Source organism: Harpia harpyja, chromosome 6 (assembly GCF_026419915.1).
Source record: "Harpia harpyja isolate bHarHar1 chromosome 6, bHarHar1 primary haplotype, whole genome shotgun sequence".
Taxonomy (NCBI): Eukaryota; Metazoa; Chordata; class Aves; order Accipitriformes; family Accipitridae; genus Harpia; species Harpia harpyja.
Genome location: NC_068945.1, coordinates 27,574,261 through 27,588,874, shown reverse-complemented (window position 1 = coordinate 27,588,874; position 14,614 = coordinate 27,574,261). Strand labels below are relative to the sequence as shown.

General features: G+C 51.3%; 2 protein-coding genes across 6 annotated transcripts; one reads left to right on the top strand and one right to left on the bottom strand.

Moving 5' to 3' along the window:
- Nucleotides 1–94: 94 nt before the first annotated feature.
- NOL12 (nucleolar protein 12) lies at nt 95–3,854 on the bottom strand. The gene is made up of 6 exons (XM_052788923.1): nt 3,735–3,854; nt 3,527–3,632; nt 3,254–3,302; nt 2,664–2,806; nt 1,524–1,624; nt 95–841 (listed from the first exon to the last, which is right to left on the bottom strand). Exons 1-6 carry the CDS (start codon nt 3,815–3,817, stop codon nt 670–672), a joined length of 654 nt encoding a protein of 217 aa, XP_052644883.1. The 5' UTR covers nt 3,818–3,854; the 3' UTR covers nt 95–669.
- Nucleotides 3,855–3,970: 116 nt separating this feature from the next.
- On the top strand, nt 3,971–14,575 carry LOC128143316 (arf-GAP with dual PH domain-containing protein 1-like). Of its 5 annotated transcripts, none has more exons than XM_052790414.1 (11): nt 3,971–5,443; nt 6,436–6,566; nt 7,477–7,568; nt 7,658–7,740; nt 8,476–8,588; nt 10,165–10,311; nt 10,736–10,819; nt 11,157–11,219; nt 11,731–11,802; nt 12,317–12,548; nt 12,636–14,575. In XM_052790414.1, exons 1-11 carry the CDS (start codon nt 4,903–4,905, stop codon nt 12,662–12,664), a joined length of 1,587 nt encoding a protein of 528 aa, XP_052646374.1. In that variant the 5' UTR covers nt 3,971–4,902; the 3' UTR covers nt 12,665–14,575. The 5 variants fall into 5 exon arrangements, 2 of the variants coding, with proteins under 2 accessions (XP_052646374.1, XP_052646375.1); XR_008235721.1 differs by lacking the exon at nt 12,636–14,575 and adding an exon at nt 11,332–11,481 and having other exon boundaries at nt 3,980–5,443; nt 12,317–12,477; XR_008235719.1 differs by lacking the exon at nt 12,636–14,575 and having other exon boundaries at nt 3,980–5,443; nt 11,332–11,802; nt 12,317–12,403.
- Nucleotides 14,576–14,614: the final 39 nt, after the last annotated feature.

Below are 14,614 nucleotides of genomic sequence, written 5' to 3'. Positions count from 1 at the left end.
CAGGAATCATCTCCCCTCTTTAAAGCTGGTACTGGTGTTTTCACAGTTGCTGTCATGGTTCAAGTAAGTCACAGATTTTTTTTTCTTAGCAAAATGACTTCATAAAGATTTATTCACAGTTACCAAATTTCACTTGGCACAGGTACCAAACAAAAAGTACCCCTGCGTTCAGGTGTGGCACTGGAGAAGAAACACATGAGACTAGAGGACACCATGTCTCCATGGAAAAAGGATTTACTGCACAGCAGAAATACCAGGGCATTGATGCACGAGTGGAAGCAGAGCTCTTCCAAGTCTCATAAATTGCCCTGACCATGTGCCTGTTGCACTCCACCCCAGATCCTCTCCTTTGATAAAGCCAAGTATCAGCTCTGGAAGGGGAGGCCCAAGGACAGAAGGATTATGCAAAACAGAGAACAGGACCCGCAGCAGAAGCTTTTAGAGACTCCGTGGCACCCAGCCACTTAGCTGGAGATCACTGCAGAAATAAATGGGTGGAGCATCTAGTCACCCTGGCCAGTGCTCAGGAGGTGAAAGGCTGAACTGGACTCACTGCTGGTCAGAGCGCCAAGTAAACAAGGCCCTTGCACACAATGAAGGGGCCCCGAACAGCAGCAGGCCAGATGTGGAGCACTGTTCCAGCTGCTGGTCTGAGCACTAGTTTCTCTGTTAATCTTGGTCACGGCCCATTTTGCCTGTCAGCCGCCGTCGCTGAGTCTTAGTGGTTCGCCCCGTGCTGGATTTCTGGATTTTCTTGCGTGGGCCTTGCCCACGTTGGGGTCTCTTCCCTTTCGTCTTTTTCCGGCTGTGCATGTGCAGCGTGGCAGTAAGAGAAGAGATCCTGTGCAGGGCAGGAAGAGAGAAATGTTTGGGGACCAAAGTCTGCAGGAGCGAGGCGACACCACAACAATAGCAGGAGCGCCCTGTGTGGCCCAGCGGGAATGGATGCCAGCCATGGCAAGCCCCAGAGGAACTCCACTGTGCTGGGCATCATCCTGACAGGGCAGGAAACCTGCAAGTCTGCATGCGCAGTAACAACCAAAATGAATTTTCTGAGCAGTGGGCTGCCCAGCCACCACAGAGTTAAGTAATTCTCCGTATCCCCAAAGTAGTCGTAAATCCTGGATACTGAAAAATGTGGAGAATGTCAAAGCTTTAAGCTTTAGGGTCTTCTGACCTTCAATCCTAGAGACAAACCCTGCACCCTGCAATATAGCCTTCCCTGCAATATCTGCTGAGAAGAAGGACTAGGTAAACAGTTCAGGACAAAGCCCGCCCTGCACCACATCCTCCTCTTTCTCTTCTTGCTGCTGCTGCTGCTGTCACCAGGGATCAATGCCATGGAAATGGAGCGTCTGGGGCAGGCTTGTGCTCTGCCAGTGCCCTCTGCTGGCTCTTGCCCACCGGCACCCAGGCAGCACAGCATCCCCTCCTGGCAACCACACTGCTGATCTGGGAACGCAAGATCCTCCTGATGAGCGTGCACAGCCTAGCAGCAGAGAGTTGAATGAATTCATACATACTTTTCAGATAGGAAGGGGTTTCTGGACTTCTTGGGCATTGCTTTTACAGGCTTGTTCACCACCTCTTCCCCTTTCTCTTCTTCTGATCCATCACTTTTTCCCTTAAAAAGGAAGCAAAAAAGAGAAAAAAAATCCCTATAGACACATTAAAACAGGCAGTCTTGTGATTCCAGTGTTTCTGCTGCCTTCTTGGTTTCATCCTGTTAGGTTTAACCACCTAGTCATGGATGAAGTCTTTTTTGATTCTCCACGTCCCTTGCTGTCCCAATCTCAAGGTTTCTTATTGCAGCCACTCAGAAAGGGACAACCAGCAAGAAGTCCTACAGTAATCCACCCTAAGATCTAAAGACTTCAGCATGATCTTAATGGCCAAGCAACTAAAGTCTAAAGTATGAATTAAAGGTTTCAGCTTTTTTCTTAAATTACTATTAAAACCTTTTAAAGTGGCTTTTCAGATTAGAAGATGACCTTAAAACTGTACAAGTTTAACTGCCAAACACAGGCACTTCCCCAAAGAGCTCAAATCCAGCCACAAGTCATGAAGATCAAAAGGATCAAGTCAACCAGTGCCTGAAAGCCTCTATGAAATAAATAAGAGATCTCAGTTACAATATGTTTTGAGAATAAAAGCAACCACAACCAGAACTGAATGGCTTCCTTATTTGTGGTCCAAGCACAGGATCATGGAGAAAGAATTCCCTCCTTGTGCTAACAGTAATTGTTCCTGAACAGGACACAGGAAAGAGGTTGAGGACAGCCCATGCAGCAAAGTCTGAAATCTTGCTGCTTGTGTTGTATCGGCTTTTAAAATACATTCTCCCCATCCAGCCCTGTGATACCATTCACTTACACAAGGTAAGCTGGGACTCGCAAAGGATTCCAGGAAGGTTTGGAGTGAGCTATCCACATAGGATATTTCTTCCTCTTTAGAGGCCCAACATAAGTTGTGGAGGAATGTGAAAGTTACAAGTTTCCTTTTCATTCCTGCTCCCAGCCAGCTGCAAGTTTTTGGGCACATTCAGGGAGCACCAGCCCTACCTAGCCAGCCCTAAGCACGTTTATGGCTGATACAATCAGAGACGCAGCAAGAGGCTTTACCACAGGGTTGGTCAGTCCCAGCTGGCGTGCCAGAGGCTTTACCACAGGGTTGGTCAGTCCCAGCTGGCGTGCCCCTGAGAGGTCCAGGTCACTGATGGTGGTCACCGTTACAATGTGGTTTGGGTGGTCGATGTTCACAGACTCTGTCCGTGACGTCACCAAGTGCTCCAGTTCATCAGCCTCATCTGGGGAAACAAGAAATCCTGCGCTGCAAAGCGCCCAACTTTTCACGAGATACGTTCGCTTGTTCCTGCAGTGCCACGCCGAGGGGGAGTAACCCAGTCTTTGCATGCAGGGTTAAAGCACGGAGCGGCTTGAACACCGGCACTACAAGCACAAAGGGCAAACGCCTTCTCCCAGCAGAGAGGAGCTGGTAACACCCTGGAGATGTCCTCCCGCTTGTTCCTTTCTGTACAACCCACCTACCTGAGCCCCTGCGCCAGCGGGGGTCCCCGCTCAGATCCCTGCCCAGCTTCACAGCGGGACACGAGAGCAGCGAGGAGCCGACACTGTGGGACGGTGTGCGAGCACCTCTGCTCCAGCTCGTATCACCCAGCCGAGGGGGTCGGACCACGGGCGCCCACCTCCCACCCCTCAGGCGGCCGCCCCGCCGCCGAGGGCCCAGCACGTACCGAGCGCCTCTTCCCTCTCGCTCAGCATCTTCAGGTACTCCTGGTGCCGCTGAGGGATGGAAACAGGTCGCTGCGGCACCTCTGCCGCTCCAGCCGCCCACCCTCCACCCGGGACGGCCCCTTACCCCTGGCAAACGGGGCAGGGGAAGCCCGAAGACCCCTCCTGCCCGGCAGCCTAGGTCCCCGCGGCCTGCCCCCCGCTCCCGGCCCGCCATGGCGGGAGGGGTCGGACCCTTCTCCCGCGGAGGACCCAGGGGATGTTTGTAGGGATACCTCCTCCTTCATCTTCCTCTGCTCCTCCTTCAGCTTCCTCTTGATCTCCTCCAGCGCCGCCTTCCTTCGCTCCACCTTCCGCTTGTGGAAGCCGGTCAGGTACTCCCTGCCGCCGGCAACGCAGAAACAGACATTTCCCCCCCCCGGTTTTTAGTGACCCCCTTCACCGGGGAATGCCTCCCCACCCCCGGGGTCGGCCCGGCCTCACCTCCGCCTCTCCTCGTCGAAAGTCACCACCAGCCTCCCCTCACGGCCGGCCGGACCCTTCTTCTTCTTCTTCTTGCGGGCCATGGCGGTTCCACACAACTACCGCCGCTGCCGCCCGCCCCTTCCGCCGCCGCCCGGCCGTGAGGGGCGGCCCTCCTGCTCAGCCCGCCATTTTGTGCCGCCCGCGCCTGGCCGGGCATAAGGGGTTTTTTTTGTTTGTTTGGGGGGGAGTTTGGTTTCTTTATGAGGTCCTAAGCGGGAGGGTCTTGTCGGCTGAGCCGCTGTTGGGCTGAGGGTGGAGCGGCCCCAGGGTTGGGGGAGCCCCGAGAACGGTGGGCTGCGGGGCGGGAGGGAGGGGATGGCGGTGCCACTGCCTTGGCTGTGGGGCAGGTTGAAGGAGCGGAGTGAGGCAGACATGGGGTCCTCGTGTCCCACCGGTGTGTGAGAGCTGTGTGCGTTCCCTCGCCCACTCCCGGTGTGCTTTTCTTCACCCAGGCTGGGGCAGGAGAGAGAAGCCACCATCGTGGACCTCGCGGGTGTCTGTTCCTGGCCCTGACATCCAGCCTGGGGTGGACAGGGGGTTTCTTCAGGCTCGGGTGCTTCCAGCTCCTGCTCCTCTTCAGCTCCCTCCAAGGAGAAGGCTCTAAGCCTGCTGCCTTGTGTAGCCAGCATAGCACACGATCTCTCACCCTGAGACCCGCTCTGCTGTTTCTCTGAGTATTTTTACATCAGCATCTCTAATAAAGGTCGCTCATCCAAATATTTAACGTCTGCATTTCTTCAGTAAAGGTCTGAGAGTTTATTTCAAGCTATCGTCATTGCTTGGTGTCAGTGGCACCTGAGCTCCTCCTCTTAGCTGGGGGAGGCAAGTGCCGGGACAGCTCTTGGCTCTGACACCGAGTCTCCAAGATGCAGGACCTGAAAGAACAGCCGTGGTTTCTGTAGTTGATGGTGGAGAGGGGTACCAGCATGAGTAGGTGGGGGCATCAGGACTGCCGTGGTGTCTGCTGGCTTGAGCGACTTTGGCTGAACTCTTGAACCTTTCTTGCCCTCCAGTCCTCACCTTAAAAATGGGTGTCATGCTTGCATGGTGGCCAGCTGACTTTGGTGGAAGCTCCTGAAGCACTGCGGGGGCAGCCAAAGACAACCCCCCCAGCACACAGAGCGTGATGAGTCCTGACACAGCCTGGTGGCTGCTCATCCAGGGCCGCCTCGCCTTTATCAGCTCACTTGCTGCTTGTGCTCTTTTCCTGGCCTGTCCTTTCACCAGCAGAAATGCGGAAAAACCAGTTCTGTGGTTAATTGCTGCACTTCCCTCCACGCCCATGGGGCAGGTCTTCTTCTCCTCCTCCTCACCCACAGTCTGGGTGCGCTTCAGCCTCCAGCCTCTTTGCCCCTGCCTGTGCTCAGCCAGCTCAGGTGCACCATCAGGCCTCCTTCCATTAACCTTACGGCTTCTCCTGCCTTCCCCTTTTTCCTCCATCTGCCAGAGCTTCTGTCTCTCTGGTGGCTCCTTCTCCCTTGGGCAACCCAGTGGGTTGGCCTGCAGGTGCAGAAGGTGCAGGCGGCTGCCCTCCTGGCCCTGTCCTGCCCTGCCTGGAGGGATAACGTTGGAAGTGATGGCCGGAGGCAACGAGCGGAGCATGAAGGCCCTGAAGGAGGTGTGGAAAAGAGCGGAAAACTCTTTGTGCGCTGACTGCGGGAAGCCGGGTGAGTCCCTGAGGGCTGCTGGAGGAAGAGTTGGAAGCAGGGAGCTGGGGCTGGTCTCTAGCAGCTATTTAGTGCCGGCTGTCTGGACTGCACAGGAGCTTGGGGTGGAGAGAAAGGAGAGGCATTGCTCTGGGTATTTGCTTCCTCTCCCTGGAGGTGAGTTGGCAAGGGAGGAGGAAGGAGATGCCACAGCGTTGGTGGGAAGAAGGGCCAGGACGTGGTAGTGCCAGATGAGCAGGGGCTGTGTAGCTGCAGGTCTGTGGGTTGTAGTTGTGTCAGATCTCAAATACAAACCAAGGTCATGCCCAGTCAGGACCTGACAGGAAAGCTCCCAGTGAAATCCTAACTGCTCCAGAAAGAAGGCATGATTCAGGAGGGCATTGTCTCCTCCGTGACTCAGCTCTGAACTGACAACCTGCCACAGGCGCCTCGGAGGTTTCTTTTACAGAAGGGCTTGCTCTCTCAAAAGGGTACCCAGTTTGAGGTCCTACAAGCGCTGCTAAAAACACCCATCATACTCCTCCCAAAAGGGGCATGTGGAGTGTACCACCCAAGCCAAATGAAGACTGGGCTAATTAGTGCCATTTTACCTTCTTAAATTCTCCCAGGAAAATTTTGAATTCAAGGCTGCTGAGCTAAATACTGTTGGGGATTTGCTGTGTTGCACTAAACAGCTCCTGGAATCTTTTCCCAGAGGTGGTTTTATTTTCATCGTGGGTGACCCTTTACACAAAGGGGAGTTTGCAGAGCACTTTGGAGTTTCTCAAGATTCAGGTCAATAGAGATTCAGGTGAAGTCGTTGAAGCAGGGGAAATAAGGGACTAATAGCTATGCTTTTTCCTGACTGGCATCTGTACCTTGGGTGTTAATTAACCAGCATGGATGAAACAGTGGTCACCCAGCTCTCTGTCTCTCAGGACTATGTTCTCAGTTGAGGCGTATCTCCCAGGGGAATTTACCACTTCTGGTCATACCCTTTTTTATACTCTCAGATCCTGACTGGGCATCCTCTACTTTGGGTGTCTTTATATGCCTCAGCTGTTCAGGAATTCACCGCAACATCCCTAGCATCAGCAAAGTCAAATCCCTGAAGATGGACCACTGGGATGATGCTCAGGTGCAGGTGAGATCTTTATCCCCACTAGTATGTCAGGTGGTTTGGGTCTAGGCCATACACTAACTGTCATGGGAAAATGAGCCCTTTGTCCTCACAGAGTTGGAGATTTAATCTGATTTAATCTGTCCCTTTGCTACTCATGCTCTGGATACTCAAGTGGGGATAACTCCCCATAACCCACTGAGAGATGTAGAATACACTTGCCTTATGTGTCTCCCCATGTCCCATTACTTTATGGCAAAGGCAGAGCTCTTGCAATGTATCTTGCCAAGGCTCAGGGTCTTTGTCACTCCAGATTACTCATTTCCCACTTGCCAGCACCATCCAGCCTCAATGTCTCCTCTTGGTTTCAGCAGTACAAGGGGGAAAACCTGGGGCAATTCCATGCTCAGAGAAGTTTCCAGATATAATGTGATCTCTTGAGAAAAATGGCATTTATGGGAACTTGACTTCTCCCTGTTCCACCCCCCTCAATCCATTAATTTTCAGGGGACTGAAAAAATTTTCTGGAGATCCAAAGAAAATAATCTGTATCTCGCTGCTCTTTGGAGAAGAGCAAAGAGGTTTGGAATGTCCTCCCAGACAGCATTGCAGAGCTGTTGTTGAACTCGGTCCCCCCCGAGATGTGGGGCATGGCAGCAAATCCACCGAATGTGTGTCCACCCAGCCCTGTGGAAGTGACATTTATGGCATTCTGTTGATTCAGGTGCAATCACTGTAACTTCTGAGAGTAGACAAGACCTTTGAGACCCACCTTTCTGTAGCCAGACTTTGCTGGGATGTTGCAATGGAGGGGAAAGAGAATGCTCCATTAGAGCTCGATGTGCATCTAGCCCCGTAGTGGGTCAGGAAAGAAAAAGGTCCAACATGTGCCTGTATCAAAGGGAAGGTGCTAACTCTCTGTCTAACTCTGCAGTTTCTGGCCAAGCATGGGAATGCTGTGACTAAAGCCACATACGAAGCTCACATCCCTATTTACTATTACCAGCCAAACTACAATGACTGCCAGTAAGTTGCTGCATACAGAAGAAAAGGGGGAAGGGCATTTCTGGGTTCTCCTAGTTTGTTTCTGAGCTACCTGTCACCTCTCTCCCTAGAGTGCTGAGAGAACAGTGGATACGGGCCAAATATGAACGCAAAGAGTTCACTGAGCCGGGAAAACAGCTGCCATATTCTGATGGTAAGAGCAGAGCACAGTATCAAAATATCCTGCCTGTTGCCTTGGCTGGAAGCTTTTGAGCACCATGAGGATAAAGTTCATAGTGTCGGTGTTGCAAATCCCACAAGTACTGCCGAGAACCCAGCTAGTACTTACAGGATATTGTTTTGGGGGGGGTGTTAAATTGTGGGCAGCGTAAGTTGGCACTGCCACGGGTTGCTTCCAAGCCTGGTATTACCGGCTGGCATTTTTCAAAGGCGTTTGCTGTCCTGGTGGAGCCAGACCTCTGCAGTAAGGAATTTCTGTCTTGCTGCATGCCACCCCCTCCAACCCTGGCAGTTGTCTTTGAAATGTCACTGCCAGTGCTGTGACACAAGGCACTGGAGCCCAAGGGCCTGCAGAGTCAAGTGGGAAGAGTTCTGGTCCAATGCCAGGGTCTGCGTGGGCCAGGACTCTGGTGTTCACAGGAGAGATGGCTCTCACACTGTCAGAGGCAGTAGTGGGAGGCAGACTAGGAGGTGGGAAGCATCTAGGAGTGTCTTCTGGTAGCTGTTTATCTGGGCTGCAAACCTAGGAACACCACCACCTTCAGCTGTAAGTCAGAAGTGAGACGTCTCCTTCTCAAGTGTTCTCAGCAATAGTTCATCATGTGCTTTATCCCAGAGGTGTGGCTGGGAACCCCAGGCTGCATGCAGCTCTCTGATGCCTATCATGCCTGTGGGGGGATGCTCTTAAAAGTGGCCTTTCTGCTCCTAGGGGTGAAGGAAGGTATCCTCTGGAAGCGAGGTCGAGACAACGGGCAGTTCCTACCCCGCAAGTTCCTCTTGTCTGAGAGAGAGGGATGTCTGAAGTATTTCACCAAGCAGGATGTGAGTATGGTGGTCAACTCCCACCTTGGAGTGTACTCCACCCAGGGCAGTGGGGTCACAAAGATGTTTCTATTTCCTATGCATGTTTCTGAGGTTGCCTTGCTCATCCCAGGCCAGGGATGATAACAAAACATGTCACTGAGGAGTGGGGTCCCCTTCCTACTGTCAGGGTGACATTTCCCCACATTCTCCCTTTGTGCTTCCCTACACCCTTCCTTCACTGCTGATAAAAGGGCTGATCTTTCACTTCACCCCTTATCCATTTGCCTGGCTGTGTAATGCTGCACCATCCCTGGAACCAGCCTCACCCCACTGTGAGCCAAATTGGCAAAAACCTGTTGTTTGGTTTGTTTTGAGGAGGGCTTCTTGTCTGCTCGTTCATCTCCCTGAAATGAATGCGGCAAGGGAGGGAATGGCTTGCGATAGGGAGGAGCAGGAGATGCCATCCAGAGGGACCTGGACAAGCTTGAGAAGTGGGCCCATGTGAACCTCATGAGGTTCAACAAGGCCAAGTGCAAGGTCCTGCACCTGGGTTGGGGCAACCCCTGTTATCAATACCAGCTGGCGGTTGAAGGGATTGAGAGCAGCCCTGTGGAGAAGGACTTGGGGGTACTGGTAGATGAAAAGCTGAACATGAGCTGGCAATGTGTGCTCGCAGCCCAGAAAGCCAACCGTATCCTGGGCCGCATCAAAAGAAGCATGGCCAGCAGGTCGAGGGAGGGGATTCTCCCCCTCTACTCCGTTCTGGTGAGATCCCACCTGCAGTACTGCATTCAGCTCTGGGGCCCCCAGCATAAGAAGGACATGGACCTGTTGGAGCAGGTCCAGAGGAGGGCCACAAAAATGATCAGAGGGTTGGAGCATCTCTCCTATGAAGAAAGGCTGAGAGAGTTGATCTTTTTCAGCCCGGAGAAGAGAAGGCTCCGGGGAGACCTTATTGCGGCCCTTCAGTACTTAAAGGGGGCTTATAAGAAAGATGGGGACAGACTTTTTAGCAGGGCCTGTTGTGATAGGACAAGTGGTAATGGTTTTAAACTAAAAGAGGGTAGATCTAGACTAGATCGAAGGAAAAAATTTTTTACAATGAGGGTGGTGAAACACTGGCACAGGTTGCCCAGAGAGGTGGTAGATGCCCCATCCCTGGAACCATTCCAGGTCAGGTTGGACGGGACTCTGAGCAACCTGATCTAGTTGAAGATGTCCCTGCTCATTGCAGGAGGGTTGGACTAGATGACCTTTAAAGGTCCCTTCCAAACTATTCTGTGGTTCTAGAAGTGGGCTCTTTCCTTTTGAGGTCAGTTAGCCTTTAGACTGGCTCAGCTGTAAAGTCAGATACACTCTCAGTGTTTCACTGGCAGTTCCAGGGTAGGCACAGCTCAAATCTAAATTGGAGGGGCTGGGCCACTGGTTGGGTTTGAGCACGCCACACAGTGAAGGGAGTGTGTGCTACAACAGTTTTGTTGGGAAGGGGCAGTTACTACCTTTTAAAACCCTCTAACCCTGTCTTACCCCAATAAGTCAGTAGCTCAGGTCCCTTTCCCACTAGGATTGCTGACCAATGCCATTCTGTTTTCAGGCCAAAGAACCCAAAATCAATGTTAAAATAGATGTCATCAATGCTACGTTCCAGCCAGTGAAGATTGGGAACCCCAACGGCCTGCAGATCACCTATCTCAAAGACAACAAGACCCGGAATATATTTGTCTACCATGAAAGTGGAAAGGTATCTGGTTTTAGCATCAAACACTGCAAAGCACTGAGGTGATTTGAGAAGCTGCTGATATTAAATAGTCTGAAGCATGGGTAGAATGGGGGGTGTGTGAGTTGCTGTAGGTAACAGTGGGGGTTCTGGCTCTGTGTTTGTGTGTCTGTGAGAGGGTTTTGCTGCAGGGAGCAGGGCAGGAGCACTGGCTGAGTTGGTTTGCGTGGGAGGAGCTGCCGTAGAAGATGTGCAGATGTGCTGCCTGTGCATGTGGGGAATGGGGCAGTCGTGCTGGCTGTGTGTGTGTCAGGGAGATGCTGTAGGTGCAGCGTAGGGAGAGCTGGCTGTGTTTGTAGTAAACATAGGGTTGGGTGCAGCTGGGTGAATTTAGATGGCTCGCTGTTGCTCTGGCTAAGCTTTCTGTCCCGTCCTTTTCTGTTCTCAGGAGGTAGTGGACTGGTTCAATGCCATTCGCTCTGTGCAGTTCCATTATCTGAAGGTAGCATTTCCCATTGCCAGCAATAATGAGGTAAGGCAGCACTAGAGCGCAGTGCTGAGTCTCCTGCCGGTACTTGGTTATGTGATAAAAGAGCTCATTAGTTACTATTAGAACCCTAGGTACAGAAGTGGAAATTGCAGTGTTTAGATAGAGGGATGAGAAAACGTGTGTATAAGGGCCTGTGGTGGCCAGAGAACAACAGCTCTCTGCTGTTTCTGGCACTTTGGAGGCAGAAGTGACTCCAGGCTAGGCAGTTCTACAAACATTAATTTAAAAGGTGACTGAATTTGGGGGAATGGAAGGAAGGGTGGGGGGGCAAAAGCGAAGAAACACGGCTAAGTGAATGTTACTCTTGTCTTTTTGTCAGATTAAAAGTCGGCTGACAAGAAACTTCCTGAAGGAGGGATACATGGAGAAGACTGGTCCCAAGGTGAGCTGCTGTGGGAGAAAAAATTCTAACAGGGACCTGCCAGAGAGCCACTGACCTTCCCTGCTTCAATGTTTTTCTCCTGCTGTTTCCCCGTTCCCCCCTGACTCTTTAGACACCCGTGGGAACAGTGTGTGTGCACCAAGGGAGGGGAGAATAAAAGGAAGGGGAAGGACATATGTGAAAGTAGATGAAGCCAGAGTCCCTGCTTTCTCCCAGAACAACAGATCTCTCTGCATGTGTCTGTGTGTGCGTGACCTTACAGGTATTTAGCGTCTAGATTTCTCCTGTCTCAACTCTGGGGTCCTTCACAGAAGTCCAAGAGTTGGGGACAGCAGTTGGGGCTGAAAAACCTGATACTGATCCCCGCTCTCAGCTCAGAAAGGGCGAGGAGGAGGCTGCTGTTAAGGCAGGGGCTTGGTTCAAGCGGTTGGGATGAATTTTGGGTATCCATTCGCACTGCTCGCAGCAGAGGGCACTGTCCCCTTACATATGTCACCTCTTCCCTTCACAGCAGAGAGAGGCTTTTAAGAAGCGCTGGTTCACGCTGGATCACCGCAGGCTCATGTACTTCAAGGACCCTTTGGTGAGAGGGAGATCTGATGTCTGGCAGCCGCAGGCAGCAGTGCCAGGGGCAGGGTCAAAGTGCAACCACAGTCTTTGCTCTGCAGTAAGGGGGTTTGCAGGTGCCCCAGCTACTCTGAATAGACTCTAGGTCTTCCCCTTTCCATCCCACTTAGTTCATTGTGCACTTTCTGTGTTTGTTTTGCTGCCTGCAAACAAGAGGAACAGGGAGGGCAGTGGTGTAAAGGTGGTGGTGCGGAGGAGAGTGGCATGGGAGGTGACGTGGAGAGACAGGAGCAGCAGTTCTTCTCTCAGACCTCTCGAGATCTATGCTCTTAAATTTTCCTTTCTGCTGCTGCCTTTGAGCACAGCCTCCCTGCTCTTCTGAATCCCCTGACCACTTTCAGATCTTTTTGCTGCTACATTCCTGGCCCTCACCCACTCTCCTCCCGTCCTTAGGTGCAGTGCTGTTATTCCCTGTTCTTCTGGGGAATTCTGGCTTCTGTAAATCCCTCTCTTTCCCTCCTGATGTGCAGGATGCATTTGCTAAGGGTGAGGTATTTGTGGGCAGCAGAGAGAATGGATATAGCGTCCAGAAGGGATTGCCTTCGGGGACACAGGGCAACTTCTCTTGGCACTATGGCCTCACCATTGTCACCCCTGACCGGGAATACCTCTTCACCTGCGAGACAGAGACTGACCAGCTGGACTGGATTGCAGCCTTCACTAGCGTCATCAACCAGGCCATGACACCACAGGAATATGCAAGTAAGTGCCTGGATGCTGTTTCCTTCCCCTCCTGCCACTCCGGTTCAGGGTATTGCCCTAACGCACCACCTTTTTCCTTCACTACAGTTGAAGCCTACTTCAAGTTTAAATCCTAGGAAGCCGTGCAGGAACCTTGCTATGACTCAACTCTACCTGGACCTGTTGGGTGGGCTGTCAGGAGAGGAGAGGAGATCGACATCAGAGAAACACAGTCCTCTTGAAGCGCCCCTTGAAGCACTTTTTTCCCCCATAGATGGTCCACTTTGTTCTGAGGGCCCAGTTAAGCTGCTTCCTTTCAAGTGCAAGACTTTGTGAGTCTGAATCCTTGGTGCAACCTGTCACTTAAATTGATCTGACTGGATGCTGGCAGGCCTTGCCTGTCAATTGGACCTTGAAAACTTGGCACTTGCTGTGTTGGACATGGGACCTAGCATCACTCCTGCATGAAACTGCAGACAGCCATCTGCCTTATGCAAGAAAAGAGCTACCTGGCTGGAGCTACACCCCAGCAGGTTGCAGGGGCTGCTGGACTAGGAGAGACTGTTCCTTTACAAGAAATGGCTTCTCTGCTGGTGACAGAGATGTGAAACATCTAGATATTTGATCAGTTAGAGCTGTAGTTGAGAAAGGTCACTTAAAAGATGTAATCTAACAGCCAAATGTGAGGCCTGTTTCCTTCTGCCGTGTATGAGCTTGAAAGCTTCTTCAGACCTCATTTGTGTGGAGACCTTCCTCCAATTGCTGCAGAGAAGATTAAGAGATCCGCTCAAAACCAGTGTGTGGGTATACATGTGTGTGTGTGTGTGCACGTGTAACAAAAAGTGGTGGGAGGTGGAATACTGTCATAGGGAAGATACTGTGAGGGATATTGATGCCATTGAAGTTCAGCTGTCAAATTTGAGTCTCTAGTCAAACCAATGGAGAGAGGTTGGGTCCTGCAGAGAGCAGCTTATGGCATGTCTGATACAGAGTTCAGACTCTCTGTTGTCTTTACTAGAGCCTAGGGGTTGATGTCTGAAGATAATAATGCATGGTTCTCTACTCCCTCATTGTCTGTACGTCAAAGGCCTGGCACTTTCATTCTGCCCTGTACATTACATATGTTTATACTGTATATCACATATACATATAATTTTATGCAGTAGTATAACAGGGAAGTTTGTATGTTCTTGTCCTTCTAGGAACAGTTAGCCCTAACCGCTAAATCAGGCTATGATTCATATCTTGAAGATCATTTCTTAAAGCTCTCCTGGGAGAGCTGTGTTTCACATGCTGGAAGGACCAGCTGAGTTCTGCTGATGACTGTAGTATCTGATGTGTCTGCAGTTTTACGCAGGCAGTGTGAGAGTAGGCATCTCATGTGTTAAGGGGAGCCAATTGGAATTAATGAGGCAAACAGTATTTTAATTAGCTCCTAAAGAAATGAATTTAAAAAATCCCATTGTAATTTATTTTAACTTCCTAAAAGAACTGAGCTGCTAACTGCGAAGGTATGAGGTTGTTTCTTGAAAAAAAAGCACTGACAATCAGAGCAAAGAGCCATGGCTATTCATTGCATTTCCTGGGGCATGTGGACTGTGAATCTTCCCATCAGAGCCAAATGGGCAAAGTCATGGTTCCCCTCTGCTTCTCTGGGGACGCCTCTCTGTGCTGAGACCACCACAACCTGTTGGGAGCATTGACTTCCTGGATGAGAAGCAGCGTCACTCATTCTGCTGCCATGGCCTGATGGAGCTTTCCACCCAAAAGTCTATTATTTTCACTGCAATTTGCTGATCTCTCCCGGTCTGGAGCATGACTGTCCTAAAAACTGAAGGCCATTGTAAAGCTTGTGTTCCAAAACAAAGTGCCTATAAGTTCTGGTAACATGAAATGGGGTAGTCCATTAAAAAAACCTCAAGCCCCATCTAAACCACCTGCACATTCAGTTCTGTATGAAAAAGAGTAGAGAGCGTGACCCAGATGTGCCAGGAGCTAATACGGATAATCCAGAGGGAGGCCTCTGAAGTTCCATCCAACAATGCCATACGTGCCATATGCCCGCTCCCGTGGCGTGGGCACACTGA